Source organism: Macaca mulatta, chromosome 6 (genome assembly GCF_049350105.2).
Source record: "Macaca mulatta isolate MMU2019108-1 chromosome 6, T2T-MMU8v2.0, whole genome shotgun sequence".
In the NCBI taxonomy this organism is placed as follows: domain Eukaryota; kingdom Metazoa; phylum Chordata; class Mammalia; order Primates; family Cercopithecidae; genus Macaca; species Macaca mulatta.
The window spans coordinates 103,290,859-103,314,737 of NC_133411.1; the positions used below are offsets into that span (position 1 = coordinate 103,290,859).

Here is a 23,879-nt window from a genome sequence, read left to right on the forward strand (position 1 = left end):
TCAGTATGGAGTCATTAACTGGAAGGGCTTGCAGCAGTGGAAGTGAACTCTAAACACCACTACGTCCTTCACTTATTCACGCAAAAATTATTTATTGTATACTTACCCACGCATTGGGGATACAGCTTTAAAAAGGATTACGACCCTGCCCTCACAAAGCTTGCATTCTTGAGAGGGAGACTGATAATAAACAACAAATCCACAACGTTGTTTCAGACAGTGATGAGGGCTGAGAAGGAAATAAAGCAAGGCCAAGTCTTTATAGAGTGTGGCTATTTTAGATGTATGGTCAGACAAGGGTTCTTTGCAGAGGTGACATCTGAGCTGAGACTTAAATGACAAGATGGAATCAGTAGGCAAAGTACTAAGCAAAAGAAACGGCTCTTGTGCGAAGAGCGAGCAAAAGGAATGATTAACAATGATGGATGGAACTTGGCGACTTCCAGGAACAGCATGAAGGCCTCTGTGACCAAAACATGGTGAGAATGTGCTGATGAGGTCCCAGAGTTAGGCAAGGAGTTTCATTTTTTTTTTTTCTAAGTGCAGTTGGTATGCACTGGAAGTTTCAAGTAGAGCGTGGATTGTGAGGGATGTAATAACAACAGACAGTTTAAAATACAATATTGTACTTCGATTTGACTTCTTCGAAACCTAGTTTCCAATTCCAGTGCTGGTCAAACAACACCCTGGCCGTCCCTGTTTGCGCAGGCTGTTTGCGCTCGCCGCGGCTTGTTTGTCCCTGGCGCCCCGCTGTTGACAGCCTCGGAGCGTGTGACAGTTGGCAGGCGCAGTGAGGCGCAGCCCGAGCCAAGTCAATGCAGGGGCCGGGGCTGAGGGAGGGGAAGAGGCAGAGGAAGCGGTGGTGGCGCGCTGGGAGGGCGGCGGCCTCTGCAGCGAGGGTGGTGGCGATGCGCAGACCGAGAGGGGGAAAAGGAAGCCTTCCCCGAAGAGCCTCCTGGGGGCTCACGGGGCCCCTGGCGGTTCGGCCCCGGAGGCTAGCGGGGCTGCCCGATTTGGCACTGGAAACAATGGTGGCTCGGGGCTGGAGGCAATTGCGCGAGAGCTGGGGGGCAGGGGCGACTAGGGGAGTTTCGGTTTCTCGGGCCTAGCGCCGCGGAGCCTTGCTGCGAGCCCCAGCGGTGGCACCCCCGGGAACCGCAGGTGTTGATTTAAGGCTTGGAACAGGCAGGCCTTCTGCCCACATCCTGCGGCGCCTGTGATCCGGCCCGGGCGATCCGGCGCCGGGTTTTGTTATCCGCCCGCACCTAGAGGCCGCGCCCGCAGCCGCCAGCCCCGGGACTGGACCCCAGGGCGCCCTCGGCCCTGGACCCCGGGGAGCCCTCGGCCCTGCGGGGTCCCTGCCCTCTCTTCCGTCTCCTCCTCACCGCCCTCCCGGGGCACTATGATGCGGGAGGGCATCCCTGCCGAAAAGACCTACAGCGCCCGTTCCCTCGGTCCTTCGAAAAGTGATCCCTCGGCGGCCAACCTCCCCAGGGAAACCGGCGATTCGCAGTTCGGATAGCGACCTTCGCCCGCAGGTTCCTGCTCTGCCTTCAGACCTCGGCTTCAGTGGCACCTGCTCAGCGAGGCCGTGTCCCACCAAGCCATCCGAATTAGCTACCCACTCACTCGCCATCACGTCACCCCGATTTAATGCGCAGCGGGGCACTGACTTTACACTCGTGTGTCTTCTGTGTTTATTTATGGTCTGTTTCTGGAATGTCCGCACCTGGGACTGGGACCATGTTTTCTGGCGCAGTGCGGGTGTCTCGGCGTCCAGAATCGGGCGGGTCGCAGTAGGGCTCCACAATTGTTGAGTGACTGAACACGGTTCCCGGCCAGGGAGAGCGCCGCAGCCAGGTCCACTTCAGGCAGTGACGGGGCGGGGCTTTCCCGGCCCCGCCCAGGCCCCGCCCCAGCGCGCACCCGCTCCCACCTCGCCTCTCCGCTGAGCCGCCGGGGGTTAGACTGTGCATTTCCCTCTTGCTTCCCTCGCTCTTTCTGCAGCCGCCACGAAAACCCGGAACGGCGGAGCCACCGAGCGGCGGAGCGGCGCCGCCCCTCGCGGCACCTCCCTGGCAGCCCCTGGAGGCCGCGCTGGGCATGCTCAGTCGGCTGGGCCGCCTCAGCTTTCGGAGTAGGAAGCTCGGGCGCTCGGGCTGTGAGGAGCCGCGGCGGGGGGAAAATGGAGCCCTTCACCAATGGTGAGTGGGCAGCCGAGGCGCCGGGACCCAGGCTCTCCGGAGCCCCGAGGGTCGTGGGCAGTCGTGATACGCGGGATCGGGCTGCTGCCGTCACCCCCCACACCGCGGGCTTCCCACGAGGGTTGGGGGAGGCAGGCAGAGGGATCTAGGGGAGGCAGGGAGGTTCGGGGGGCGGGCGGCGGCCAGTGCGGGACCCGGAGCTGGCGTGAAGGTCAGCGCCGCCGCCGCTCGCCCGGGGTGCGGCCGGTGGGCGAACCGCAAAGTTTGGGCTGCTGTGCGCAGAGGAGTGGGCAGTGGGAAAGTTGGCAGCTCAGGTTTGCCCCCGGAGGAGGCGGTGTCGGGCCGACTGTCCTGCAGGAGCTTTAAGCTGTGGCAGCCGCCGAGCCCAACTTTTGTGGGGCGCCAGGAGCTGTCCCCCTGCCCTTCAGTGAGCTGCCGGCGTGACTTTTCCTAATAGGGCGGGGTGGGGGTGGGAGGCTTGGCAGGTTAATGTTGTGGAAGGAAGGAAAACTTCAGGAAAGGCTTGCTCACCTCGCTCGGGGCCGCAGAGGTGCCTTCCCGCAGTGTCACCCTGCTGACCCTGCCGAGGTACTCCGCCGGGCCACCACGCTTCCCCTCACTGGCTGCAGATCATATCAGTTTTTCAGTCAAAGACTTGTTCATGTCAAGGGTCCGTCACGGTGATACCACTGTGTGACAGGAAGCGAGAGTCAACGTAGGGAGCCTGCACCCTGCAAACAGCCACAGACAGCCCTTCACTGAATGGGGGGCATAAATCCCACACTAGTTAGAACGATGGCTTTTGTGCGACCCAGAAGTGCCAGACCCACGATACAGGGGTGAGATGAGATGTCTTACCATTTTGCGGTGTTGAGTGTGTGGATTCCCTTTTAAGATAGAAAGTAGGAAAACTGCCAGTAAGGGAGACGACCCACTAAAATTAGAGGATTCACTCTCTGGTTGACATGTTTTCCTGAGTATGGTTGGTTACTTCAAGTAGAGTATCCCATTAATAGGGGCCTCAGTCTGTCCCTGTTTAGGTACGTTAGTTACCCAAATCCCAGCCAGACTTTGTTGTATGCTGTGCTTCATTCATGAGGCTGCGAACTACTGATTATATTCTCCCTTCTCTTAATATAGAATGCTTTATTCTACTGCCATCTTTCTGTCTGTACTGTTTAATTAGGCTTACTGATAACAACTTTAATTCTGAATTGTTTTTCTCATTCAGGTTCTGTTTGTAATTACTAAAACTTAAAGAATAGTCTGGTGAAGTTACTCGAAGAATTAAGGAAGGTTTGAGCTAAAAGGAACTAGAGAGACCATCTAGTACTTTAGTGTAAAATATGTTTAATATAAGTCGTTAAGTCCTTGTAAGTGACTATTTCAATGCTTATTCTTTGTTCTTGGTAGAATGCTTGGAGTTACCATGTTTTTAAATGTGAAATTTCATCTAAATTAAAAAAAAAAAATTCTCAGTGACAAGGCTGACTCACCCATTTGGTCAAGATTAGTGCTAGCTGATTTGATGAACCTTTGCCTACAGAATTAAAGTACTTTCTCAAGTTTTAAAATTGGCGTCTTTTCTCTCATAGAATATGCTTCTAGATGTGGGTATTTGCAAACTGTCACATTTGGGAGGACAATGGAAAAATCCCACAGAAGAGAACAAAAAAAGAAGCAATGCTTCAACTTTCATGTAGGAAATTGGATTTCTGATCCTTTCCTATCTTTCGGAGTTGATGCTGGAGACAGCTTGGCAGTGCATAATTTTGGTTAATGTAGCAGTCACTTCTTGCAGCCTTATTTAGCATCCTTTTATAAGGAAAACAGAAATGACAATATCTACAGTCAACAAGAAATTAAATGTTAGCAATTTGAAGTGCTTTTCAGGTTTAAGATGGACAGGGTATTTATTTGAAAACTTTTGAAGGATTGCTGTAGAATTTTCTAGTGTTTTCAAATAACATGGTACAGTAGACAGTTATATACTTCATCTTTCTGAGTACAAAAAGTAACGCATGTATAATGCTCCCATTGGTCTGGGTGTGATGATGCAGAGTATTTCATTATCCGTAGAATTTATGATTGCAAGATTTATCGAGCCTGGTATTGGATTTTGTTACACATTCATCCTATTTTAGTGGACTCTTTCTCACTTACACTTTCTCATGTATCCCTATATATCTAGAGAAGTGTGTGAGCTTAACAAAAAACAGTTTCAGTAATTTTGGACCACATATCTTTTAGTTAAAAATCTTGTCACTGGTTCCACCTACTGACCTATGTATTTGTAAAGGAAGTGAATTTAGTTTATATCTTGTCACTCTAGCCTTCAATACTCATCTATTCCAGTACGGTTTTTTTGTAGTTTCTCTGTTTTCTGTCCAAAGTTGCCATGGTATGACCTATTTTTGTTGGGCCCTGCTCTCTACCTGTTGATAATTTGTTCATTTGATGAATATGCCATGTTAACCTGTTCAGGTAACATACTTCTGCAAACCATTTAAAATGCCTATCCCCGGAAAGGGCTTATAAGGATGGATCTTAGTGCTAGGAATTCCCATTTAGCTCAGGATCTATTTTTGGCTTTGTCCTTGGGAGGGATTGCTATTATGCTGAAGTCTAGACATCCGGTCTGGGTTTGGATCTTTGGTGGCTTTTTTATGATGAGAGATGTGCTAGACCAGTACTTAAGATTGTTTTGGCAATAATGATTATGTCTTGTTAGGCAGGTGGAGGTAAAACTGTTAGTTCATAGTGATTTGTATATTTAAAAAAAAATCGAAGGCAACTATCTACTTTTTTTTGATAGGGATATTAGATTAAATAATTCTTTGATGTTTATCCAGATTTTTGTCCTCATTTGCATGCAGGGTTGGTATATTTTGGAAAAACTTAAATTCATCTTAGGAAATGCAGATGCTAAGGTTCACCCTCAGAATCTGATTGAGGAGGTCTGATTATATATGTAGTATATACTAGAAAGTATGTATACTTTCTTTCTTTCTTTTTTTTTTTTGGAGACACAGTCTCACTCTGTTGCCCAGGCTGGAGTGCAGTGGCACAATCTCAGCTCATTTTAACCTCTGCCTCCCGGATTCAAGTGATCCTCCTGCCTCAGCCTCCTGAATAGCTGGGATTACAGGCACCCGCCACCATGCCCAGCTAATTTTTGTATTTCTGGTAGAAATGGGGTTTCACCATGTTGGCCAGGCTGGTCTTAAACTCCTGACCTCAAGTGATCAGCTCATCTTAGCCTCCCAAAGTACTGGGATTACAGGCATGAGCCACCGCGCCCAGCCGAAAGTATATATACTTTCTAGTTTGTGATATATTCTAAAGTACATCTAAAGGTTGGTATTTTGGTATTTTGAGGTCCCAGAATGAAAACATAATTTAAACATAATTTAGTTTGGTTTTTTTCATATGAATATAGGTCCTATGAATCACTTTTGTTACCACAGTGTGGCGCATAACCAAACAAGGAGGACTTAACAGACTTAAAAAATTATTTTTGTTTTCATTTTCAGATTGGTATCCAATTGAAAGTATTTTTCAACTTCAGAAATGGGAAATCTGGGCAACAAATGAGATATTTGTGGGTTGTAACACAGTGTAAAATTGTGATTCCATCTTTTAATTTTACACATAACAGTTGTTCTATAGATATGCGTGTGTTTTTAAAAAAAACTTTTTAGCATCACTTCTCAAAAATGTGAGCACACCACATTTTGTTTTTATTTTTCTTTTGCTCTATGAAAAATTTCCACATTGAAAGAAAACCCTTAAGAAATAGGAGCTCCTGGTTTCTCTGTGTGATGGAATATAAGTTAAATCCTGTTTTTATCTTTCTGTCTTAAGTTTTTTATTTTATTTGGGGGAAATAAGACTATTAGGAATCAAGTGTTAGCATCTCTGACAATCTATGGTTAAAGCTATAGCTAGAAACAGCCCAGGTTTTTTTTGAAACTGAGTGTCGTTCTGTCACCAGGCTGGAGTGTAGTGGCACAGTCTCGGCTCACTGCAACCTCTGCCTCCCCGTTTCAAGCAATTCTCATGCCTCAGCCTCCCGAGTAGCTGGGACTACAGGCATCCGCCACCACACCCAGCTAATTTTTGTATTTTTAGTAGAGATGGGGTTTCACCATGTTGGCCAGGATGGTCTCGATCTCTTGACCTCATGATCCGCCCACCTCGGCCTCCCAAAGTGCTGGGATTACAGGCGTGAGCCACCACGCCCAGCCGAAACAGCCCAGTTTTTAACTGGGAACCAGTGGTAGAAAAGTTCTTTGCTATTATTTACCAGTTTCCAAAAAGTGTCTTGATATATGCATAAAAACAGCATATTTTAGAAACTCTTATAACCAGTGATTATAATTTATCTGTAGGTTATCCTTGATAACTCAGCCTGAAAGATATATAACCAGAGAGATTGGTTATAAGGAAATTATATAGAAAATAAGTAAGGGATAATTTTCTGCTCAGTAATTTAGTCATACAGTCATCTTTTGAATGCCCACTTACAAGTAGATTTTCTGCTAGGCACAGTTACATTAAAAAAAAAAAAACCCACAACCTTGTCATCAGATGATGCTTACCTAAAGAGAAATAGAAGAACCTAGTTTTGTTGTCATGCTAATATGAAAATATGGAAACACAGAAGAAATAAAAAAGCAATAAAGTTTTGTCTAAGACAGTATTCTAATTATGAAATAAATGTACAGAAACCTGTTCATAACTGTTTCCATAAGTTTGCATGTCTACTAATTTAGTGTAATACTCCTATTAGGAAACAGCAGTGTTAATCCTCTCTATGAAAACATTAGAAAATTGAGATTTGGAAGAGTTTAGCCAAGATTACCCCAGACGTTGGGATGGACCTAGATGAGGCCTGTGGTTCTTGGCAGTTGAGGTGAGGTCAGTGCAGCTATGTTTTGTCAGTTAGTCACCTCATGTCTTGAAAACTGTAGGGCAGTAGTTCCCAAACTTTTCGGGACCAGGGACTAGTTTCATGGAAGACAGTTTTTCCATGGACCAGGGTCCAGGGGATATATACTTTCTAGTTTGTGATATATTCTAAAGGGGAGAAGGTTTTGCGATGACTATTGTGCACTTTATTTCTATTATTATTGCATTGTAATATACAATGAAATAATTATAGAACTCACCATAATGTAGAATCAGTGGGAGCCCTGAGCTTGTTTTCCTGCAACTAGACAGTCCCATCTGGGGGTGGTGGGAGACAGTGACAGATCATCAGGCATTAGATTCTCATAAGGAGCGCACAACCTAGATCCCTCACATGCACAGTTCACAACAGGGTTCATGCTCCTATGAGAATCTAATGCCACTACTGATCTGACAGGAGGTGAAGCTCAGGTGGTAATGCTAATGATGGGGAGTGCCTGTAAATAGAGATGAAGCTTCACTTTTTTGCCTGCTGCTCACTACTGCTGTGACCCGGTTCCTAACAGGCCACAGACTGGTACTGGTCTGTGGCCTTGGAGTTGGTCCCCCCTACTGTAGGGGGCTGGAGTTGAGCTGATACTACTAGGCCTTTCCATAATATAATTGGAGCAACCAGAAAGACGTAGTCTTGTCTTTCTTTCTTTCTTGTCTTTCTTTCTTTCTTTTTTAGTTTGAATCCCTAGAGAAATTTCAGCAACTTTTCTGAAAGTTTGCAAGAAACCAGGATTGAGAATGGAGGGACATTTTGGAGCCCTTGTGGTGGTACAGTTCTTTTTATATCTAGATCTTGACGTAGATCTACATCTGGCCATTGTAGAGAGGGTTGCTCATTGCCTTGGTGTTTCTGGACAGTAAATGGAACATCAGAAGTTCTCTGTGTCCATGGAAGGGTGGACAGGATTCCCTTGTAACCTCATCCATTGTTGTAATCCATTTGTGATTGTCCTAGCAGCACCTGAAGGACTTTGCATTTTACAAAGATGTTTAGGGAAAATTGGAAGAGGAGAATCAATGATGAAGATGAAAGAAATGTGGAGATTGGGGGTAAAGGAAGAAGCTGATAGGCAGAGATTTTAAAAATGGTCATGCCTTGATCCTTGCAAGTCTTTGGTTCAGAAATGAGCTTCAGTTGGAGATCTGGACACGGTTGTATGAGGTTGAAGACAGAGTCTAGGTTCGAAGGGGACAGGTAGGTGGGTCTGGTTGGATTAATGGAATTGAGGGCTCAGGGGACGAATGAGTTAAGATTGGCATTTGGGAGCCTTGGCAGGAGATAGAAAACATTTGCCAGAAATTTAAGCATACTCTCTTTTCTCTTTTATAGTCAGAAAATTCAGTCACTTGTAAGTTGGGACTGTTCACTTTCCTGAATGTTTTAGATTTAAAGAAAAAATATAGCTCTTTGATAAACCACATGGTGTGGAGCTGTGGTAAGCCTGCTCTTGTTCCTGGCTCACCACCGCTCACTCTCACCAAAAAACAGGTTGGTCAGGAGATACAGAAAAACGCCCATGAAGCCAGAGGTGGCAATTCACCAAATTAGAATCACTCTAATTAGAATCACCGAGCTCGGCGTGATGGCTCGCACCTGTACTCCCAGCACTTTGGGAGGCTGAGGCAGGCGGATCACCTGAGGTCAAGAGTTTGAGGCCAGCCTGGCCAACACGGTAAAATCCCATCTCTTTTAAAAATACAAAAATTAGCTGGGTATGTTGGCACATGCTTGTAATCCTAGCTACTCAGGAGGCTGACGCACAAGAATCACTTGGACCCAGGAAGCGGAGGTTGCAGTGAGCCGAGATCATGCCACTGCACTCTAGCCTGGTGACAGAGCGAGACTCCATCTCAAACAAACAAACAAAAAAAGAATTACTCTACAAACAAGAAAAGAATCACTCTAACGAGCAGCAACATAAAATCCTTGGAGAAGGTGTGTGCTGACTTGATCAGTGGAGCCAAGGAAAAGAATCTCAAAGTGATAGGACCAGTTTGAATGCCTACCAAGACTTTGAGAATCATTACAAGAAAAACTTCTTATGAAGGTTCTGAGACATGGTATTATTTCCAGATGAGAATCCACGAGTGACTCATTGACTTGCACAGTCTTTCTGAGATTGTTAAGCAGATTACTTCCATCATTATTGAGCCAGGAGTTGAGGTTGATGTCACCATTGCAGATGCTTAAGTCAACTATTTTGATAAATGATTACCAGTTGTTTAAAGAAAAAGAAAGAAAAACTATAGAGAGCTATCTACCTTTTGGGACTACCATCGTAGCAGTCATTTATTCTATTTTTGGGGAAGGATGGGGACAGGGTCTTGCTTGGCTGCCCCTTGGCACAGTCACAGCACTGCAGTCTTGACTTCTCAGGCTCAAGCGATTCTCCTGCCTCAGCCTCCCGAGTAACTGGGACCACAGGTGCACACCACCATGCCTGGCTAATTTTTGTATTTTTTGTAGAGATGGAATTTCGCCATGTTGGCCAGGCTGGTCTTGAACTCCTGGGCTCCAGCGATCCGCCTGTCTTGACCTCCCCAAGTACTGGGACTATAGGTGTGAGCCAGTGCGGCCCCGTGGCCAGTCTACTATTCTTTATAGCCTGGCTTTGCTTCACTCTTCTACTGGTGCTTATGATATAACAATGAACCAATTAATTTTTTAAAAATTCCATCCATAACATGTAAATGAGGAGGAAACCAGGTCATTTGCCAAATAAAGAAAATTCAAGCTTCCAAGGGAGTTTCAAAAAACAATGCAGGATCAAGTTCAATTACAGGAGATTTTTTGAAATTCTTTTTCTTCTAGTACATATTGCTTAATGAAGGTACTCCTGGGCATTCCACATATTTCAAAAATGTAGTCAGTGAAACAGAACTTCAATCAGTTGTCTGAATTTCTCTAGATTGTGGGTCTCAGAGGCTTCTCCAGCCAATTATCTGGGGTGAAGGAAGTTAAAGAAGGCTTCCTGGTGTTTCTGCTGGGGAAGGCTTCTTCAACTGAGGGAACAGAAGAATGAGGAGTGCAGTGAGAAAAGGATGCCTCTATGGGTTGGATGTGCTCCTTTCCTCTTGCAGCAAGTGATGACCAGCGCTATGTGGGAGCGTTTCCCAGACAACTGCCTCAGGTGTCATTCAGTGCCATAGAGGAAATTTCTGGTAGCGAAAGAGGCTTAAGCCATAGTATTTCTCACAGCTGAAACTTATTTTGTCAAATTTAAAACAGTTGTTAGTATATTCATCAATGAAACATCATTACATTGTTAATGCAAAGAGTCAAACTGTAAAATCTTTAAAGAGGCTTATTCTGAGACAAATAATGTGTGACCAAGGCCCTAAGCACAGTCTCAAGAAGTCCTGACAATATGTGCCCAACATGGTTGGGTTACAACTTGATTTTATACATTTTAGGGAGACAGAAGTTATAGGCAGACAGCAGTCAATACATGTAAAGTGTACATTGGTTCAGTCTGGAAAGGTAGGACAACTCAAAGCGGGGACTTCTATTCCAGTTCATAGGTGGATTCAAAGATTTTCTTTTTTCTTTTTCTTATTTTTGCCTTTTTTTTTTTTTTTTTTTTTTTTTTGAGACAGAGGCTCATTCTGTTACCCAGGCTGGAGTGCAATGGTGCAATCTCAGCTCACTGCAAACTCCGCCTCCCAGGTTCAAGCAATTCTTGTGCCTCAGCCTCCTGAGTAGCTGGGATTATAGGCATGTTGCCACTACACCCAGCTAATTTTTGTGTTTTTTCAGTAGAGGTGAGATTTCGCCATATTGCCCAGGCTGGTCTCGAACTCCTGGCCTCAAGTCATCACCCACCTCAGCCTCCCAAAGTGCTAGGACTACAGGCATGAGTCACCACATCTGGCTACATTCAAAGATTTTCTGATTGGCAATTGGTTGAAACAATTAAGTTATTATCTAAATACCTGGAATCCATAGAAAGGAGTGTCTGGGTTAAAATAAGGTAAGGAGTTGTGGAGACCAGGGTTCTTATTATGAGATGAACCCACCAGGTAGCAGGATTTAAGAGAACAGATGGTTATTATCTCTTACCAGAACCTAAAAGGTGCCAGACTGTTAGTTAAATCTCTCCTGGATCGGAAAAAGACCTGGGGTGGTGCAGTGGCTCACACCTGTAATCCTAGCACTTTGGGAGGCCAAGGCGGGAAGATTGCTTGAGGCCAGGAGTTCAAGACCAGCCTGGGCAACATAGTGAAAGCCCGTCTCTACAAAAAAATTAAAAATTAAAAAAAAAAATTAGCCAGGTGTGAAAAATTAGCCACCTGTGGTCCCAGCTGCTTGAGAGGCTGAGGTGGAAGGATCACTTGAGCCTGGGGAAAGAGGAAGTGAGCTATGATCATGCCACTGCACTGCAGCCTGGGCAAGAGAGTGAGACCCTATCTCAAAAAAAGAGATCAGAAAGGTCTTTTTCTATAGAATGTTCCATACAAGAGACAGCTTTGCAGGGCCGTTTCAAAATAGGTCTAAAAATAGGTCTGTATTTTGGGGTAAAATACTTTTATTTCTTTCAGAGAAATATTTATTTTATTTATTTATAAATAAATAAATAAATTTTATTTATTTCTTTCAGAGCCTGCTATATGTTGTGTGATGTTATACTAGAGTCAGTTTAGAATTTGGTATTTTATTGCTACAAAGAGTCTGTTTTGTCAGATCTCTGTTTTAATATTAATGCTGGTCAGTTGTGCCAGAATTCCAAAGGGAGGAGAGTATAATGAGGTGTGTCTGACCCCTCCTTCCCACATAGCCTGAGCTAGTTTTTCATGTTTACTTTGGAATGCCCTTGGCCATTCGGAGGGGTAAATTCAGTCAGTTTAGGGGCCTATAATTTTATTTTTGGTTTACAAAATCATTCCAAGATCCTCTTTAGAGGAAAAATGTATAGAATTTAGTGGGAATGATTGAGGAGAACTCAATCTTGAGGAGAGCTCAATCAAAAGAAGATGTTTAAAATATCTTTTTAAGTTGGTATTGGTAATGTGATTTGAAGATAGAAAGAATGTAATACATGTCTGGCATCTGCTTGTCCTATAATTGTTGGAAGGGCCTCAATGATTAAGTAAGGGAGGCTGCCATGACATTTGAGTCTTGGTGAGAGGAACTAGTGTGTCCACATTTATCAAGATTACCTGCAGGAGTTTGGGCTGGCCCCCTCTTATTAGTGGTTTCTCTGTTTTTTAAACTGGAGGCTCAGTGCCTTAGGGTCTAGATTGGGTAGCTACATTATGAAGATAACTCAAACTGAGCAATAGAGTATTGGGTATTAGTGGGAATAAGAAATGCATTGCTTTTTAAAGCAACAGCCTCACTTCCATCTGCGTCAGTACAGTATACTGAGAGGCTTGGTAACTTTCCAGTTGTAGGAAGTGCACAGAAAAATAATTGAATATAGAAAAGAGGGTCTAGTCTGACTTGGGGATTAGATAATAGAGCATGTTGAATTAGATGGAAATAAGCACATGTTCACTAAAGTGTGGCTAGCTTTGTTCAAGTCCAGTTGTTCATTGCAGTTGGGTACATAGTTCTGTTTTAATTAATTACCAATTCAAGAAATAAAATTGAGATTAAGACTTGAATTTATGCATAGAATCTTTTCTTGGTACATTATCGAATGACAATGACTATTGGTAGAAAAAATGTAGTTACAATCCCAGCCTTTTGACTAATCTATAACTAATTTTTTTAAGTTGGTTAATGACAAGCAAACTGGCCCTCAGTCAGTTGTAAATTGATGACAAAGTTGTTACTATAAAGACTGAAGACTGTCATATACCTGGTGTTTTATCAATCCAATAAGTCACATGGAAAAATGTTACAAAAAATTATCTGCAAAGTAATTTTTTGTTCAGATTCTTCTGAGATCTGGCAAATAAATGTATTCACCAACGGAGTTTTTTTTTTTTTTTTAACTCACAAGTTTTCTGTATACATTGAAGAATTCTTATAAATTTCCCTTGCAGATCCCATTCAGTGATACGCATTCTCTGTTAAATAACTCACAGATACTCATTATATCTAATGTAATTTTTCATTTTAAATAAGGAATTATAGGTTAAGATGTTCTTTTAAGACTATAGTATATCCAATTGATGGAATTTAAAAGTAAAGTTTTTATCTTTAGATCTTATAAAGGTATTTGCAGCTATACAGATTTGCTTGAGAGAGTAATGAACATACATATTTAGGCATCACTGACAATGTAAATTACTTTAGATTGCTAAATCTAACAGGGGCCCTAAGCATTATTAAAGACGGACACCTATATTGTGAGGAAAGATTTAAGAAATACTTCGGAAGGTAAAGATTTTTTGTTAAATTGATTAGGGGGACAAGTTTGTATAAATATAAATGTAAATAATTTTACGTAGGAAAAGAAAAAGAAAATTGAAAATTGGAGCTAAAATAATTTGATTTTTCCCTCAACAGAGTTATTGGCTTTTAAGTGACTAAAAGAGCGTATCTTTATATGAATTTTAAGCATGGTCATATGATTAATGTAAGGATAAAGCAACCAAATGCTCTCAGTATTTATTCCCGTGCTATTTGTCTGTTTTTTAGTTCATGGAATATCGTGTTGTACTTGGTATTTTGATGCTTTTGAGATGTCCTTTAGACAGATTTTTAACAACAGGACTTCCTCTGTAGAATTGACAATGTGTTTGTCTCTCTGTGGCACTGACAACGTTTTTGAATGCCTAATTGTTCAGTAGAACTCCATGATTATTATTAGAACTTTGTACATTATTGTAAATATTTTATCTTAGTTGTATATTCCACTGCAGATAGCAACCAGAAAACTAAATACAGAAGTATTACATATAGAGAGAATATAACGTACAAAAAAAATCGTGGGAGATGGGTGATTTGGGTTTAATTCTATTTTATTGAAACCAGAGAATAATGCGATTCAAATCTACTTAATTTTTCTTATTTTCCCATTTTTCTCTTTTTGAATTTTTTCCTTTTTACATTATGTTAGTAATTTGTTCTTCATCTCTTATTTTTATCACCTAGGCAGAAAACATAGCAAAGCATAAATCATTTTTCAGGTCACCATGCTTCATTCTTCTTTTATTGGGGAAGGGGTCGTGGGGATCCGGGAAGAGCACAATGTAAACATTTTAATATAGATTCCTCTTTTTTTTTTTTTTGAGACGGGGTCTTGCTCTGTCTCCCAGGCTGGAGTGCAGTGGCGCGATCTCGGCTCACTGCAACCTCTGCCTCCCAGGTTCCAGTGATTCGCCTGCCTCAGCCTCCCGAGTAGCTTGGATTACAGGTGTGCACCACTGTGCCTGGCTTATTTTTGTATTTTTAGTGGAGATGGGGTTTCACCCTGTTGGCCTGGCTGGTCTTGAACTCCTGACCTCAGGTGATCCGCCCTTCTCAGCCTCCCAAAGTGTTGGGATTACAGGCGTGAGCCACCACGCCCAGCCCAGCTTCTTCTTGCATACTGTTTTAAACTGCTTCAGTTAATAAGTATTTTTATTTGTTTTGCTTTTGACTTATGCCCATGTATCTTTTTAAAAATCTATTCTATTTTCAAAAAGATGCCTTCCCAAATAAATACATTAAATCCATTAAAATATTCCTTTATTGTATGCTACCTTGTTCTAAGCTTTGTTCTTAAACTTACAAACGTTAATTTAGCATGGTCCCTGATTTTGAGGAGCTTACATTCTTGTGGAATTATTTCTTGAAAAGATTATTGAGATGAACATACAAACTAGCATACTCTCCAGAAACCATCAGACTTTGAGAATTATAGGTCCAGTCCCACACCTTTTACTGCAGATACATTTGGTTTTGTACTCTTTTTTTCCCCCATTTTGGAGATCTATCTATAAATCTATCTTATTTTGTTGACTACTGTATAATATAGTGCAATAGTGAAGTGAAAAGTTCAGACAGCCACATTCAAATCCTGGCTCTTTATTCACTAGCTCTCTGATTCTTAAGGATATTACCAGAATGTCTTAATATCTTTAGTTAAAAACCTAAAATTTACATTCAAAAGTTAAAACTTTTTGAAATTAGCATTGGTCTAAGATACATGGTGGTTTGGGCATATTCCAGCCATAGTGAGATTTTGAAAAGCTGGGAACTAATGGTATTTCTTGGATCCTAATTCTTTACTAAGGGCTTGACGCGATTATAGGAGGATTCATTCCATTTCATATTTATTAACAATTATGAATTTGCATCACTTTCATGGAAGTGTTGCCTAAAGCAGGGGTCCCCAACTTCCATGTCAAGGACCAGTGCTAGGAACTGGGCTACACAGCAGGAGGTGAGCAGTGGGCAAGTGAGCATTACCGCCTGAGCACCTCTCCTGTCAGATCAGGGTGTCATTAGATTCCCATAGGAGCACGAACCCTATTGTGAACTGCACTTGGGAGGGATCTAGGTTGCATGCTCCTTATGAGAATCTAATGCCTGATGATCTGAGGTGTTACAGTTTCATCCCAAAACCATCATCCCTTCATGCTCTTGCCTCCGTCGCTCTCCCCCATGCCCCGTCTGTGGAAAAATTGTCTTCCACAAAACCAGTCCCTGGTGCCAAAAAGGTTGGGAGCCACTAGCCTAAAGAATAGAGGAACTGTACATTCCTACATCCAATTTAATTCTGGCCCAGGTCTGCTTTCATGGTGCTTCAAGAAAATGCAATATGCAGCACCTCATTGTTAATACAAATAGTTTCTATTTGTTCATCTGAAAAACATTAATTACATATAGCAGACAAAAACACAGTTCTTTTATATTTGCTATGATGGTTGGCATCTAACATAGTGTTTTGTTGCACACATATTAGATGCTTAATAAATATTATCTGAAAGTAATACTACTTCAAACAACTCCAAAGCAAAGACTTAACAGTTTTGTTTGGACTCTTAAATTAGAGGTCAGTCTGTCTGTCCTTCTGTCCTCCTTCCCTCCCCCCTCCTTTCCTTCTCCATCCTCCCCTTCACCTTTCCTTTTTCTATAAACTTTTCCATAGCAAACAGAGTAATTCCAAATCATTTTTTAGAACATTCTCATTAGTTTTCATTCAGCTTCCCTTTCCACTGAAATGAATTTATTGAGTACTTGCAGTATTTCAAATCCTATGCTTTGTACAGAGAAGACAGTGCTAAATAGGAAACTCTCTCAGTGTTAGAGGGAAAGGAAGATGATGTGGAGGGAGAGAGTCTCTTACTCTGAGCATTTTCAAAATCAACATTAAAGAGTGACCCAACATTTACCTCCTTGCTCCTTTCATCTTCTTATTTCATAGCCAGAGAGCTGCTGTGCCTTTGAGACCTAAGTGAGACCTAAGTGGTGCAATTAAATCAATTTCTCTTGCTACAGTGCTGCAAGGACTTCTGGCTGACCTATATTGGGGCACTTTGCCCTTCATTAGAGAGCCACGAAAACAATTCCCTAGCCAATTAAATTCAACTTTTAAAAAGGAATTTCCTAATATACCATAGAGTTGGTGAGAAGGCAATGAATGGGTCACACATAAGCTTTCATGTAGCCTTATGGGAAGAGTAAAGGTTAAGCTATGTCATGGTTGTCAGATGGGCAAAGCCACTGAAAGGCACAACTCTCTATTAGTTGACATAACAAAATATTAATAACTAGTCTTATGAATTATTTGCAGTACGAGTTGAGGTATGAAAGCATGAATTTTAGACCTGACACTATCCAGGAGGGAAAAAAGTAGATGTTTCTGTACTGATGTTAATCACAAAGGTTAAAAATCAAATGACATTTTGAGGAAAACAAACCTAAATAACTCATTAATGACCATACAACTTAAATTATGGTGTGTGGTACTGTGAATACGTTGATTCAGTACTTCCTTCCCCCTTAAGAAAATCTCCATTTCTCCCTACTCCTTAGTATATTTATAGAGTAATTATATGGGAACAGAGTATAGGCAGTGTAATAGTCTGCTCTGGCTGTTAGAATGAAGTAATACAGACTGGGTGGCTTCAACAACAGATATTTATTTACTTACAGTTCTGGAGGCTACTAGCCCAAGATCAAGGGACCACCGTGGTTAGTTTCTGGTGAGGGCTCTTTCTCACTTGCAGAATGCTACCTTCTTGCTGTGTCCTCACATGGTCTTTGTTCTGTGCAGATGTGGAGAGAGCAAGCTTTGCTGTTTCTTTCTCTTTTTCCAAGGACACCAATACTATTGGATTAGGGCCCTACCCTTATGACCGAATTTAACCTTAATTACCTTCTTAAAAGCCCTCTCTTCAAATGTAATCACATTGGGGGTCAGTGCTTTTTTTGTGTGTGTTTGTTTGTTTGTTTGACAGTGTCTCGCTCTGTCGCCCAGCCTGGAGTGCAGTGGTGCGATCTCGGCTCACTGCAAGCTCCGCCCCGCCCCCGGGTTCACGCCATTCTCCTGCCTCAGCCTCTCAAGTAACTGGGACCACAGGCGCCCACCACCACGCCTGGCTAATTTTTTCTGTATTTTTAGTAGAGACGGGGGTTTCACCGTGTTAGCGAGTATGATGATCTCTATCTCTTGACCTCGTGATCCGCCCACCTTGGCCTCCCAAAGTGCTGAGATTACAAGTGTGAGTCACGGCACCTGGCACCCCGGCACCCAGCTGGGGGTTAGTGCTTTAATACATGAATTTGCAGGGTGTTGGGGGTGGGGTGGGGGATATAACTGTATCATAGGAGTCTTAACTTCAGACAGTTTCTTTCTGTAAACCTCAGGGTAAAGAAAATTATTTTTCCACAGGAATAAGTTACTGGAGTTTACATTCCTGCCTCAGGATGTTAAAAGAAGCATATATAGTTAAGTTCAATTTTTTTTTTTTTTCTGGACACAGTAATTCAGGATGATACAAAACCCCTTGTCCCATTTTTGTCCTGCACTGAAGCAATCCAGACCTTCTGTATTTATTTACTTTGTGTATTTACTCTATATGCTTTTTCAGACAGTATACTAAACTTTCATGTTTGGATCAAGATGTCTGGAGAGTTTGGGAGTAGTTTATCTTTGAAGGCAGAGTTATGCTTCTGAAACATTTTGGTTTTAGAATCTCTTTTACACTCTTAAACATTTTTTTATCGGGGACCCCTAAGAGCTTTTGTTTGTGTGAGTATTTCTCTAGATATTTAAAAATTAACATTTTAAAAAATTAATTTATTTAATAACAATAAAAACCTTTTACATATTAAGTAAAATTTTTAATAAAATAGAACTATTATTTTTCAAAACAAAAGGATTAGTGAGATGCATTATTTTTCATTTTTGCAAATCTTTTTGATGTTTGGCTTAATAGGAATACAACTGGATTTTCAGATTTGCTTCTGCATTCAGTCAGTTGTAATAGCACAAGTCATGTAGCCTGTGGAAAACTCTACTATACACTCATGAGAGAAGTGGAGTGAAAATGGCAAATAACATATTATTATGAAAATCGTTTTGACTCTGAAGGCCTCCTGCAAGGGTATCAGGGATTTCTAGGTGTACCTATATTACATCTTGAGAACATTAATCTTGCCTTTTTCAGGAACTGGAGAGGAATAGTTTAGGAGTCCACAGAAGGTAGAAAGTGGAGCTGTTGGAATTGGGCAGCAAGTTTCTTAAGATAGATCTAGGTCACAGGAGGGGAATGTTCTGGCCAGGCAAATGTGCCTGGCCACATTATCAGATGCCTTGGTTGTGTGCGGATTCTACCGTCATTTATTTCAGCCCTAGATGATTCTAAAGTAGAGAGAGACAGATTTTTCTTAAACTATTGCCTTTAAAAACCATTGATTTTTATCCCTATATTTTTTGTTTATATCCAAAGTGTTTTCAACAAGCTGCCCCTTTCTCAACACCTCAGCCCCTCAACAAAAACATAATGGAGATACATCATTTAATTTCTCAGCCCTTTCATGATTTATTAGACTAATCTTAGTTTTTTGTGTTTTTTTTTTTTTTCCCGAGATGGAGTCTTGCTCTGCTGCCCAGGGTGGAGTGCAGTGGTGCAATCTCGGCTCACTGCAAGCTCCACCTCCTGGGTTCACACCATTCTCCTGCCTCAGCCTCCCAAGTTGCTGGGACTACAGGCGCCTGCTACCATGCCCAGCTAATTGTTTGCATTTTTTTTTTTTTTTTTTTTTTTTTTTTTAGTAGAGACAGGGTTTCACCGTGTTAGCCAGGATGGTCTCGGTCTCCTGACGTCGTGACCCGCCCACCTCGGCCTCCCAAAGTGCTGGGATTACAGGTGTGAGCCACCACGCCCGGCCGACTAATCTTAGTTTTAATGAATTAAAGCCCTACTTGGCTAAGTTCAATTACTTTTTTTTTTCTCCTGCTTTTCTTGATCTATGGACCCAGGAATCCCAGATGATACGGAACTCTTTGTTTCATACCTGCCCTGCCATAGAATGATCTAGACCTTTAAGAGGACTAGAATCAGTCTTCTTTTTCTGGGCTTTCTGGGGCCATGAATGACTAGGGTTGATCTGCTTTCTCAAGCTTTGCCCCGGGCCTAACCAGGTCAGCCTGGGACTAGCCTGTGGGGTTTGACTATACCTGGAACAGATGGTTAATCTGTAATTAGCTTGCTATAATGTAATTTCCATTTGGCTGGCAGTGGGGAAAGGAAGGTACTTCCGGTAAGCTACACAGTGATTTTCATCTAGGTGTTCACACATACCAGGTTTTAGGAAAGAGAGCTTGGTTTTAGGAAAGAGAGCTTGACCCTCACATTCCTGATTAGCATATTGTTAGTGTGAAAGTAAGATGTAGACAGATAGATCTAATCACAAAATGGTTGGAGATCTTTTATCATGTCCTTTTCTTAGAGCAAATTTAATAGAGGAGTTTGATTAGCACCTAAGACTTGCTTAAAACTGAGTTACTAATTCTTTTTCCACTATTAATTGCTACCTCCACCCTTCTTCTCCCCACATTTCTCACAAACCCGAGACATCCCTGAGGCCGTTTAAAGTCCTGTTTATCCCATAGAATACAATGACATACAAAAGGACATGCACTTCTTGCAGGTTGGCTTCCCTTATGTGAAACATAATATGTGGCCAAATAATATGTTGCTGTATATAAAAATGTGTAGTTCTTTCATTTCTAGGATTTTCATGTGTTATGTTGGCTTTTCATCTGAAAGTTTTCTCTTGTCCATTTGTATCTTGGTATTTTCTTTTTCAATTAAAATATTAATTTCTAAGAAGCAAACCAATCTATGTCTTAGTTTATGTAAACTAATTCAAGGTTTGTTTTTTACTCCAGATGTGTTGATAGAGGTTAATATAAGAAATGTTTGTGTGGCATAACACAAAGGTTATTTTGGATTCTGAACCCATAGCAGGTTCTAACCGGTGTTCGTCAGTTTATGCTTGCTTTTATCCTTGAGGTTAAGGAATGTTCACCAAGCCTTTGATTACTAGGTATATTGCAGAATAAATAAAATTGACGCTAGTGTATATTCTGTATTAATCTGTCCACAGCAGCGTTGTCAGTGGTCTCAAGGTTCTCTGTAGACATTAGTATTGGGTTATGGCATGCTAAAATAGAGATAATTGAGACTATAAAGTTCCAAGTTTAAGTTATCAATAACAACCCTAAAACTGTCTTCCTTTTCTTTCCTTCTAAAATAAGACATATGGTAATCTGTGATCAGATGTAAACATGTACATCCTGAAATGTAATTATAAGGTCAGCTGGCCTGAGCTAGAATTCTATTAATATGAAAGTAGATGATATACCTACCCATTCTAACCCATTCATTCAAAATACCTTGAAATAGTTATTGACGTTATAGAAATTTAGCCCTTCACTCTGCTGGTGTTTATAGTTAAGTGTCAGAAATGCTTTTATACAGAAGACCTTGTATGGTTCCTTTGTGTGAGTGTACAGAATTTGTGGAGCAAAGATCTGGAATCTGGCATATGAGAATGTGCAATAATTGTTCAAATGAATAAGCTGCTCAAATTGACCTTTGTATAATTAAAATCAGAGTGCTGAAGTGTTGCATATTCCTCATTCTTGCAATTATATTTTTGAAACTTAAAGCAAAACAAAAAATAACCCTTCTATCCCTCTTTTCATGCCCATATTTTGGCAACCACTGATATGCTTTCTGGTATTATAGGTAAGTTTACATTTTCTAGAATTGTGTATAAATTGAATTATATAGATTTTATATAATTTTATGTAAATGGAATCATACAGTGCTCTTTTTTGGCCTGACTTCTTTGACTCAGCATACTAGTTTCTTTTTTAAAAATTGGTAAATAGGGCCGGACACGGCGGCTCACGCCTGTAACTCCAGCACTTTGGGAAGCCAAGGTGGGCAGATCACTTGAGGCCAGTTGTTCGAGACCAGCCTGGCCAACATGACGATAGCCCTGGCTAACATGGCGATAGCCTATCTCTACTAAAAGAACAAAAATTAGCTGGGTGTGGTGATGTGCACCTGTAGTCCCAGCTATTTGGGAGGCTAAGGCAGGAGAATCACTTGAACCCAGGAGGCAGAGGTTGCAGTGAGCTGAGATTGTGCCACTGCACTCCAGCCTGGCTAGGCAACATTGTGAGACTTTGTCTCAAAAAAGAAAAAGAAAAAATATTGGTGAATAATATTCCACTCTACAGATATGCCATAATTTGTTTATTCACTAATTCACCATTTGATGGACATTTGTTTTCAGCTTGGGACTATTACAAATAAAGCTGCTATGAACACTCTAGTATAAGTTCTTTGTATGCACATTCAGTTTCGTTTCTCTGGGGTAAATTCCTGTAAGTCGATTGTCTGGGTCATCTGGTACTATAAGTTTTAACTTTTTAAGAAACTGCTAAACTATCTTTCAAACTGGTTGTGCCATTTCACATTTCCATCAGTGGTATATGACAGTGCTGATTAATTTAGTATAATAATCTTTTTAATTTTAGCTAATCCAGTAGATGTGGTTACCTTGGGTTTATTTTCATTTGCATTTCCCTAATGACTACTGATGTTTGTTATCTTTGTGTAGGGGGAAGGAGAAATGGATTTTTTGGACATTAGTTCACCTTTTATGAAATGGCTGTTCAAATCTTTTGCCCATTCCTTTACATTGGATTATTTGTCGTCTTAGTGAGTGGTAAGAATACTTCAAATATTCTGGATACATGCTTACGCAAAGATATACACATATATATATTACACAAACATATCTAATAGTTCCCTCTATATAAAAACACTAAAGATGTTGCTCTATCATTTTCTAGTTTCCAGAGTTTTTTTCATTAAGAAATCCATGGTACCAGCCTGGTCAACATGGTGAAACCCTGTCTCTACCAAAAATACAAAATATTAGCCAGGCATGGTGGCAACCATATTAGCCAGGTATGGTGGCACCCGTGTGTAGTCATACCAACTCCAGAGAATGAGGCAGGAGAATCGCTTGAGCCCTGGAGGCGGAGGTTGCAGTGAGCAGAAAGTATGCCACTTCACTCCAGCCTGGGAGACAGCGTGAGACTCCATCTCAAAGTAATCCATGGTAATGCGAACTGGTACCCTGTATGTAATATGTTGAGTTTTTTTCCTAGCTGATTTTGAGTATTTCTTTACTTTTGGTTTGCAACATCTTGTGTTTTGGTTTGGTTTTCTTTGAGTTTATTCCTTCTTGAATTGGTACACTGATGTCTTTTACCATATTTGTGAAGTTTAGGGGTGATTGTTTCTTCGGATAATTTTTCTGCCTCAATGTTTTTCTCCAGTCATTCTGGGACTCCAACTGCATATGTTTTAGTCCTTTTTATATTGCCCTACACGTCCCTGAGGCACTGTTTATTTTTTCCTCAATCTTTCTTTTCTCTGTGTTCTTCAAACTGAATCATTTCTGTTAATCTTTAAGTTCATTGACTTTTTTTTCTTTGTCATCACCGTTCTGCTCTTCAGGCCATTCAGTAAATTTTTCTTTTAATAATTTTTGTTGTCTGTTTTAAAATTTTATTTTGATACTTTTTATAGTTTCTATTTCTCTGCTGAGAATTTTTACCTTCTTGTTTATTTCACTATGTTCTTCTTTACCTCGTGGAGCATAATTATAATAACAGCTTTAAAGTATTCGATATTTCCATCATCTGGTGATTGCCTTTTCCATTGAGAATTGTTCACATTTTCTTGGTCCTTTGTATTTCAAGTACTTGTTGCTTGCATCCTGGACATTATGGGTGGTATATTGTGTAGATTCTTTTATCCTCTGAAGAATGTTAATATTTTTGTTTTAGCTGGCAGTCACCCTGCTCGGGTTCAGACCTTAGTTCTGTTTCACCCTCTGTGGACAGTGGCTCCAGTATCAGTTTAGTTCTCCTAGCCTTTGTATGGTAGACAGAATAATGGTCTCCAAATATGTTCATTTCCTAATCCCTGGAGCCTTGGTAATATTTTAGGTTACGTAATGAAGAGCAGTTAGGTTGCAGTTAGAGTTGTGGTTGTTAATCAGCTGACCTTAAAATAAATCCTGGGTTATGTAGTTGGGCCCAGTGTAGTCATAAGGTTTTTAAAAGTGAGAAAGTGAGGCAGAAGAGTCAATATCAGAGAGGCAAAGTGTGAGAAAGACTCAACCTGCAGTTGTGGCTTTGATGATGGGAGGGGGGCCCAAGCTAAGGAATGTAAGCAGTTTGTAGAAGCTGAAAAAGAGAAAGAAATGGATTCTCTCCAGAGCTTCCAGAAGGAATA

General features: G+C 41.4%; 1 protein-coding gene across 2 annotated transcripts in view; it reads left to right on the top strand.

Moving 5' to 3' along the window:
* The first annotated feature begins 1,106 nt into the window (after positions 1–1,106).
* The window catches only part of LNPEP (leucyl and cystinyl aminopeptidase), a 99,389-nt gene continuing 76,616 nt past the window's right edge, over positions 1,107–23,879 (top strand). The window contains exon 1 of one of the 2 annotated variants that reach the window (XM_001092287.5): positions 1,107–2,204. In XM_001092287.5, the coding sequence (XP_001092287.3) occupies positions 2,186–2,204 (19 nt within the window). In that variant the 5' untranslated portion in view covers positions 1,107–2,185. Of the gene's footprint in view, positions 2,205–22,276; positions 22,297–23,879 lie in introns of those variants that run through there. The other variant, XM_078005012.1, reaches the window with a different exon arrangement.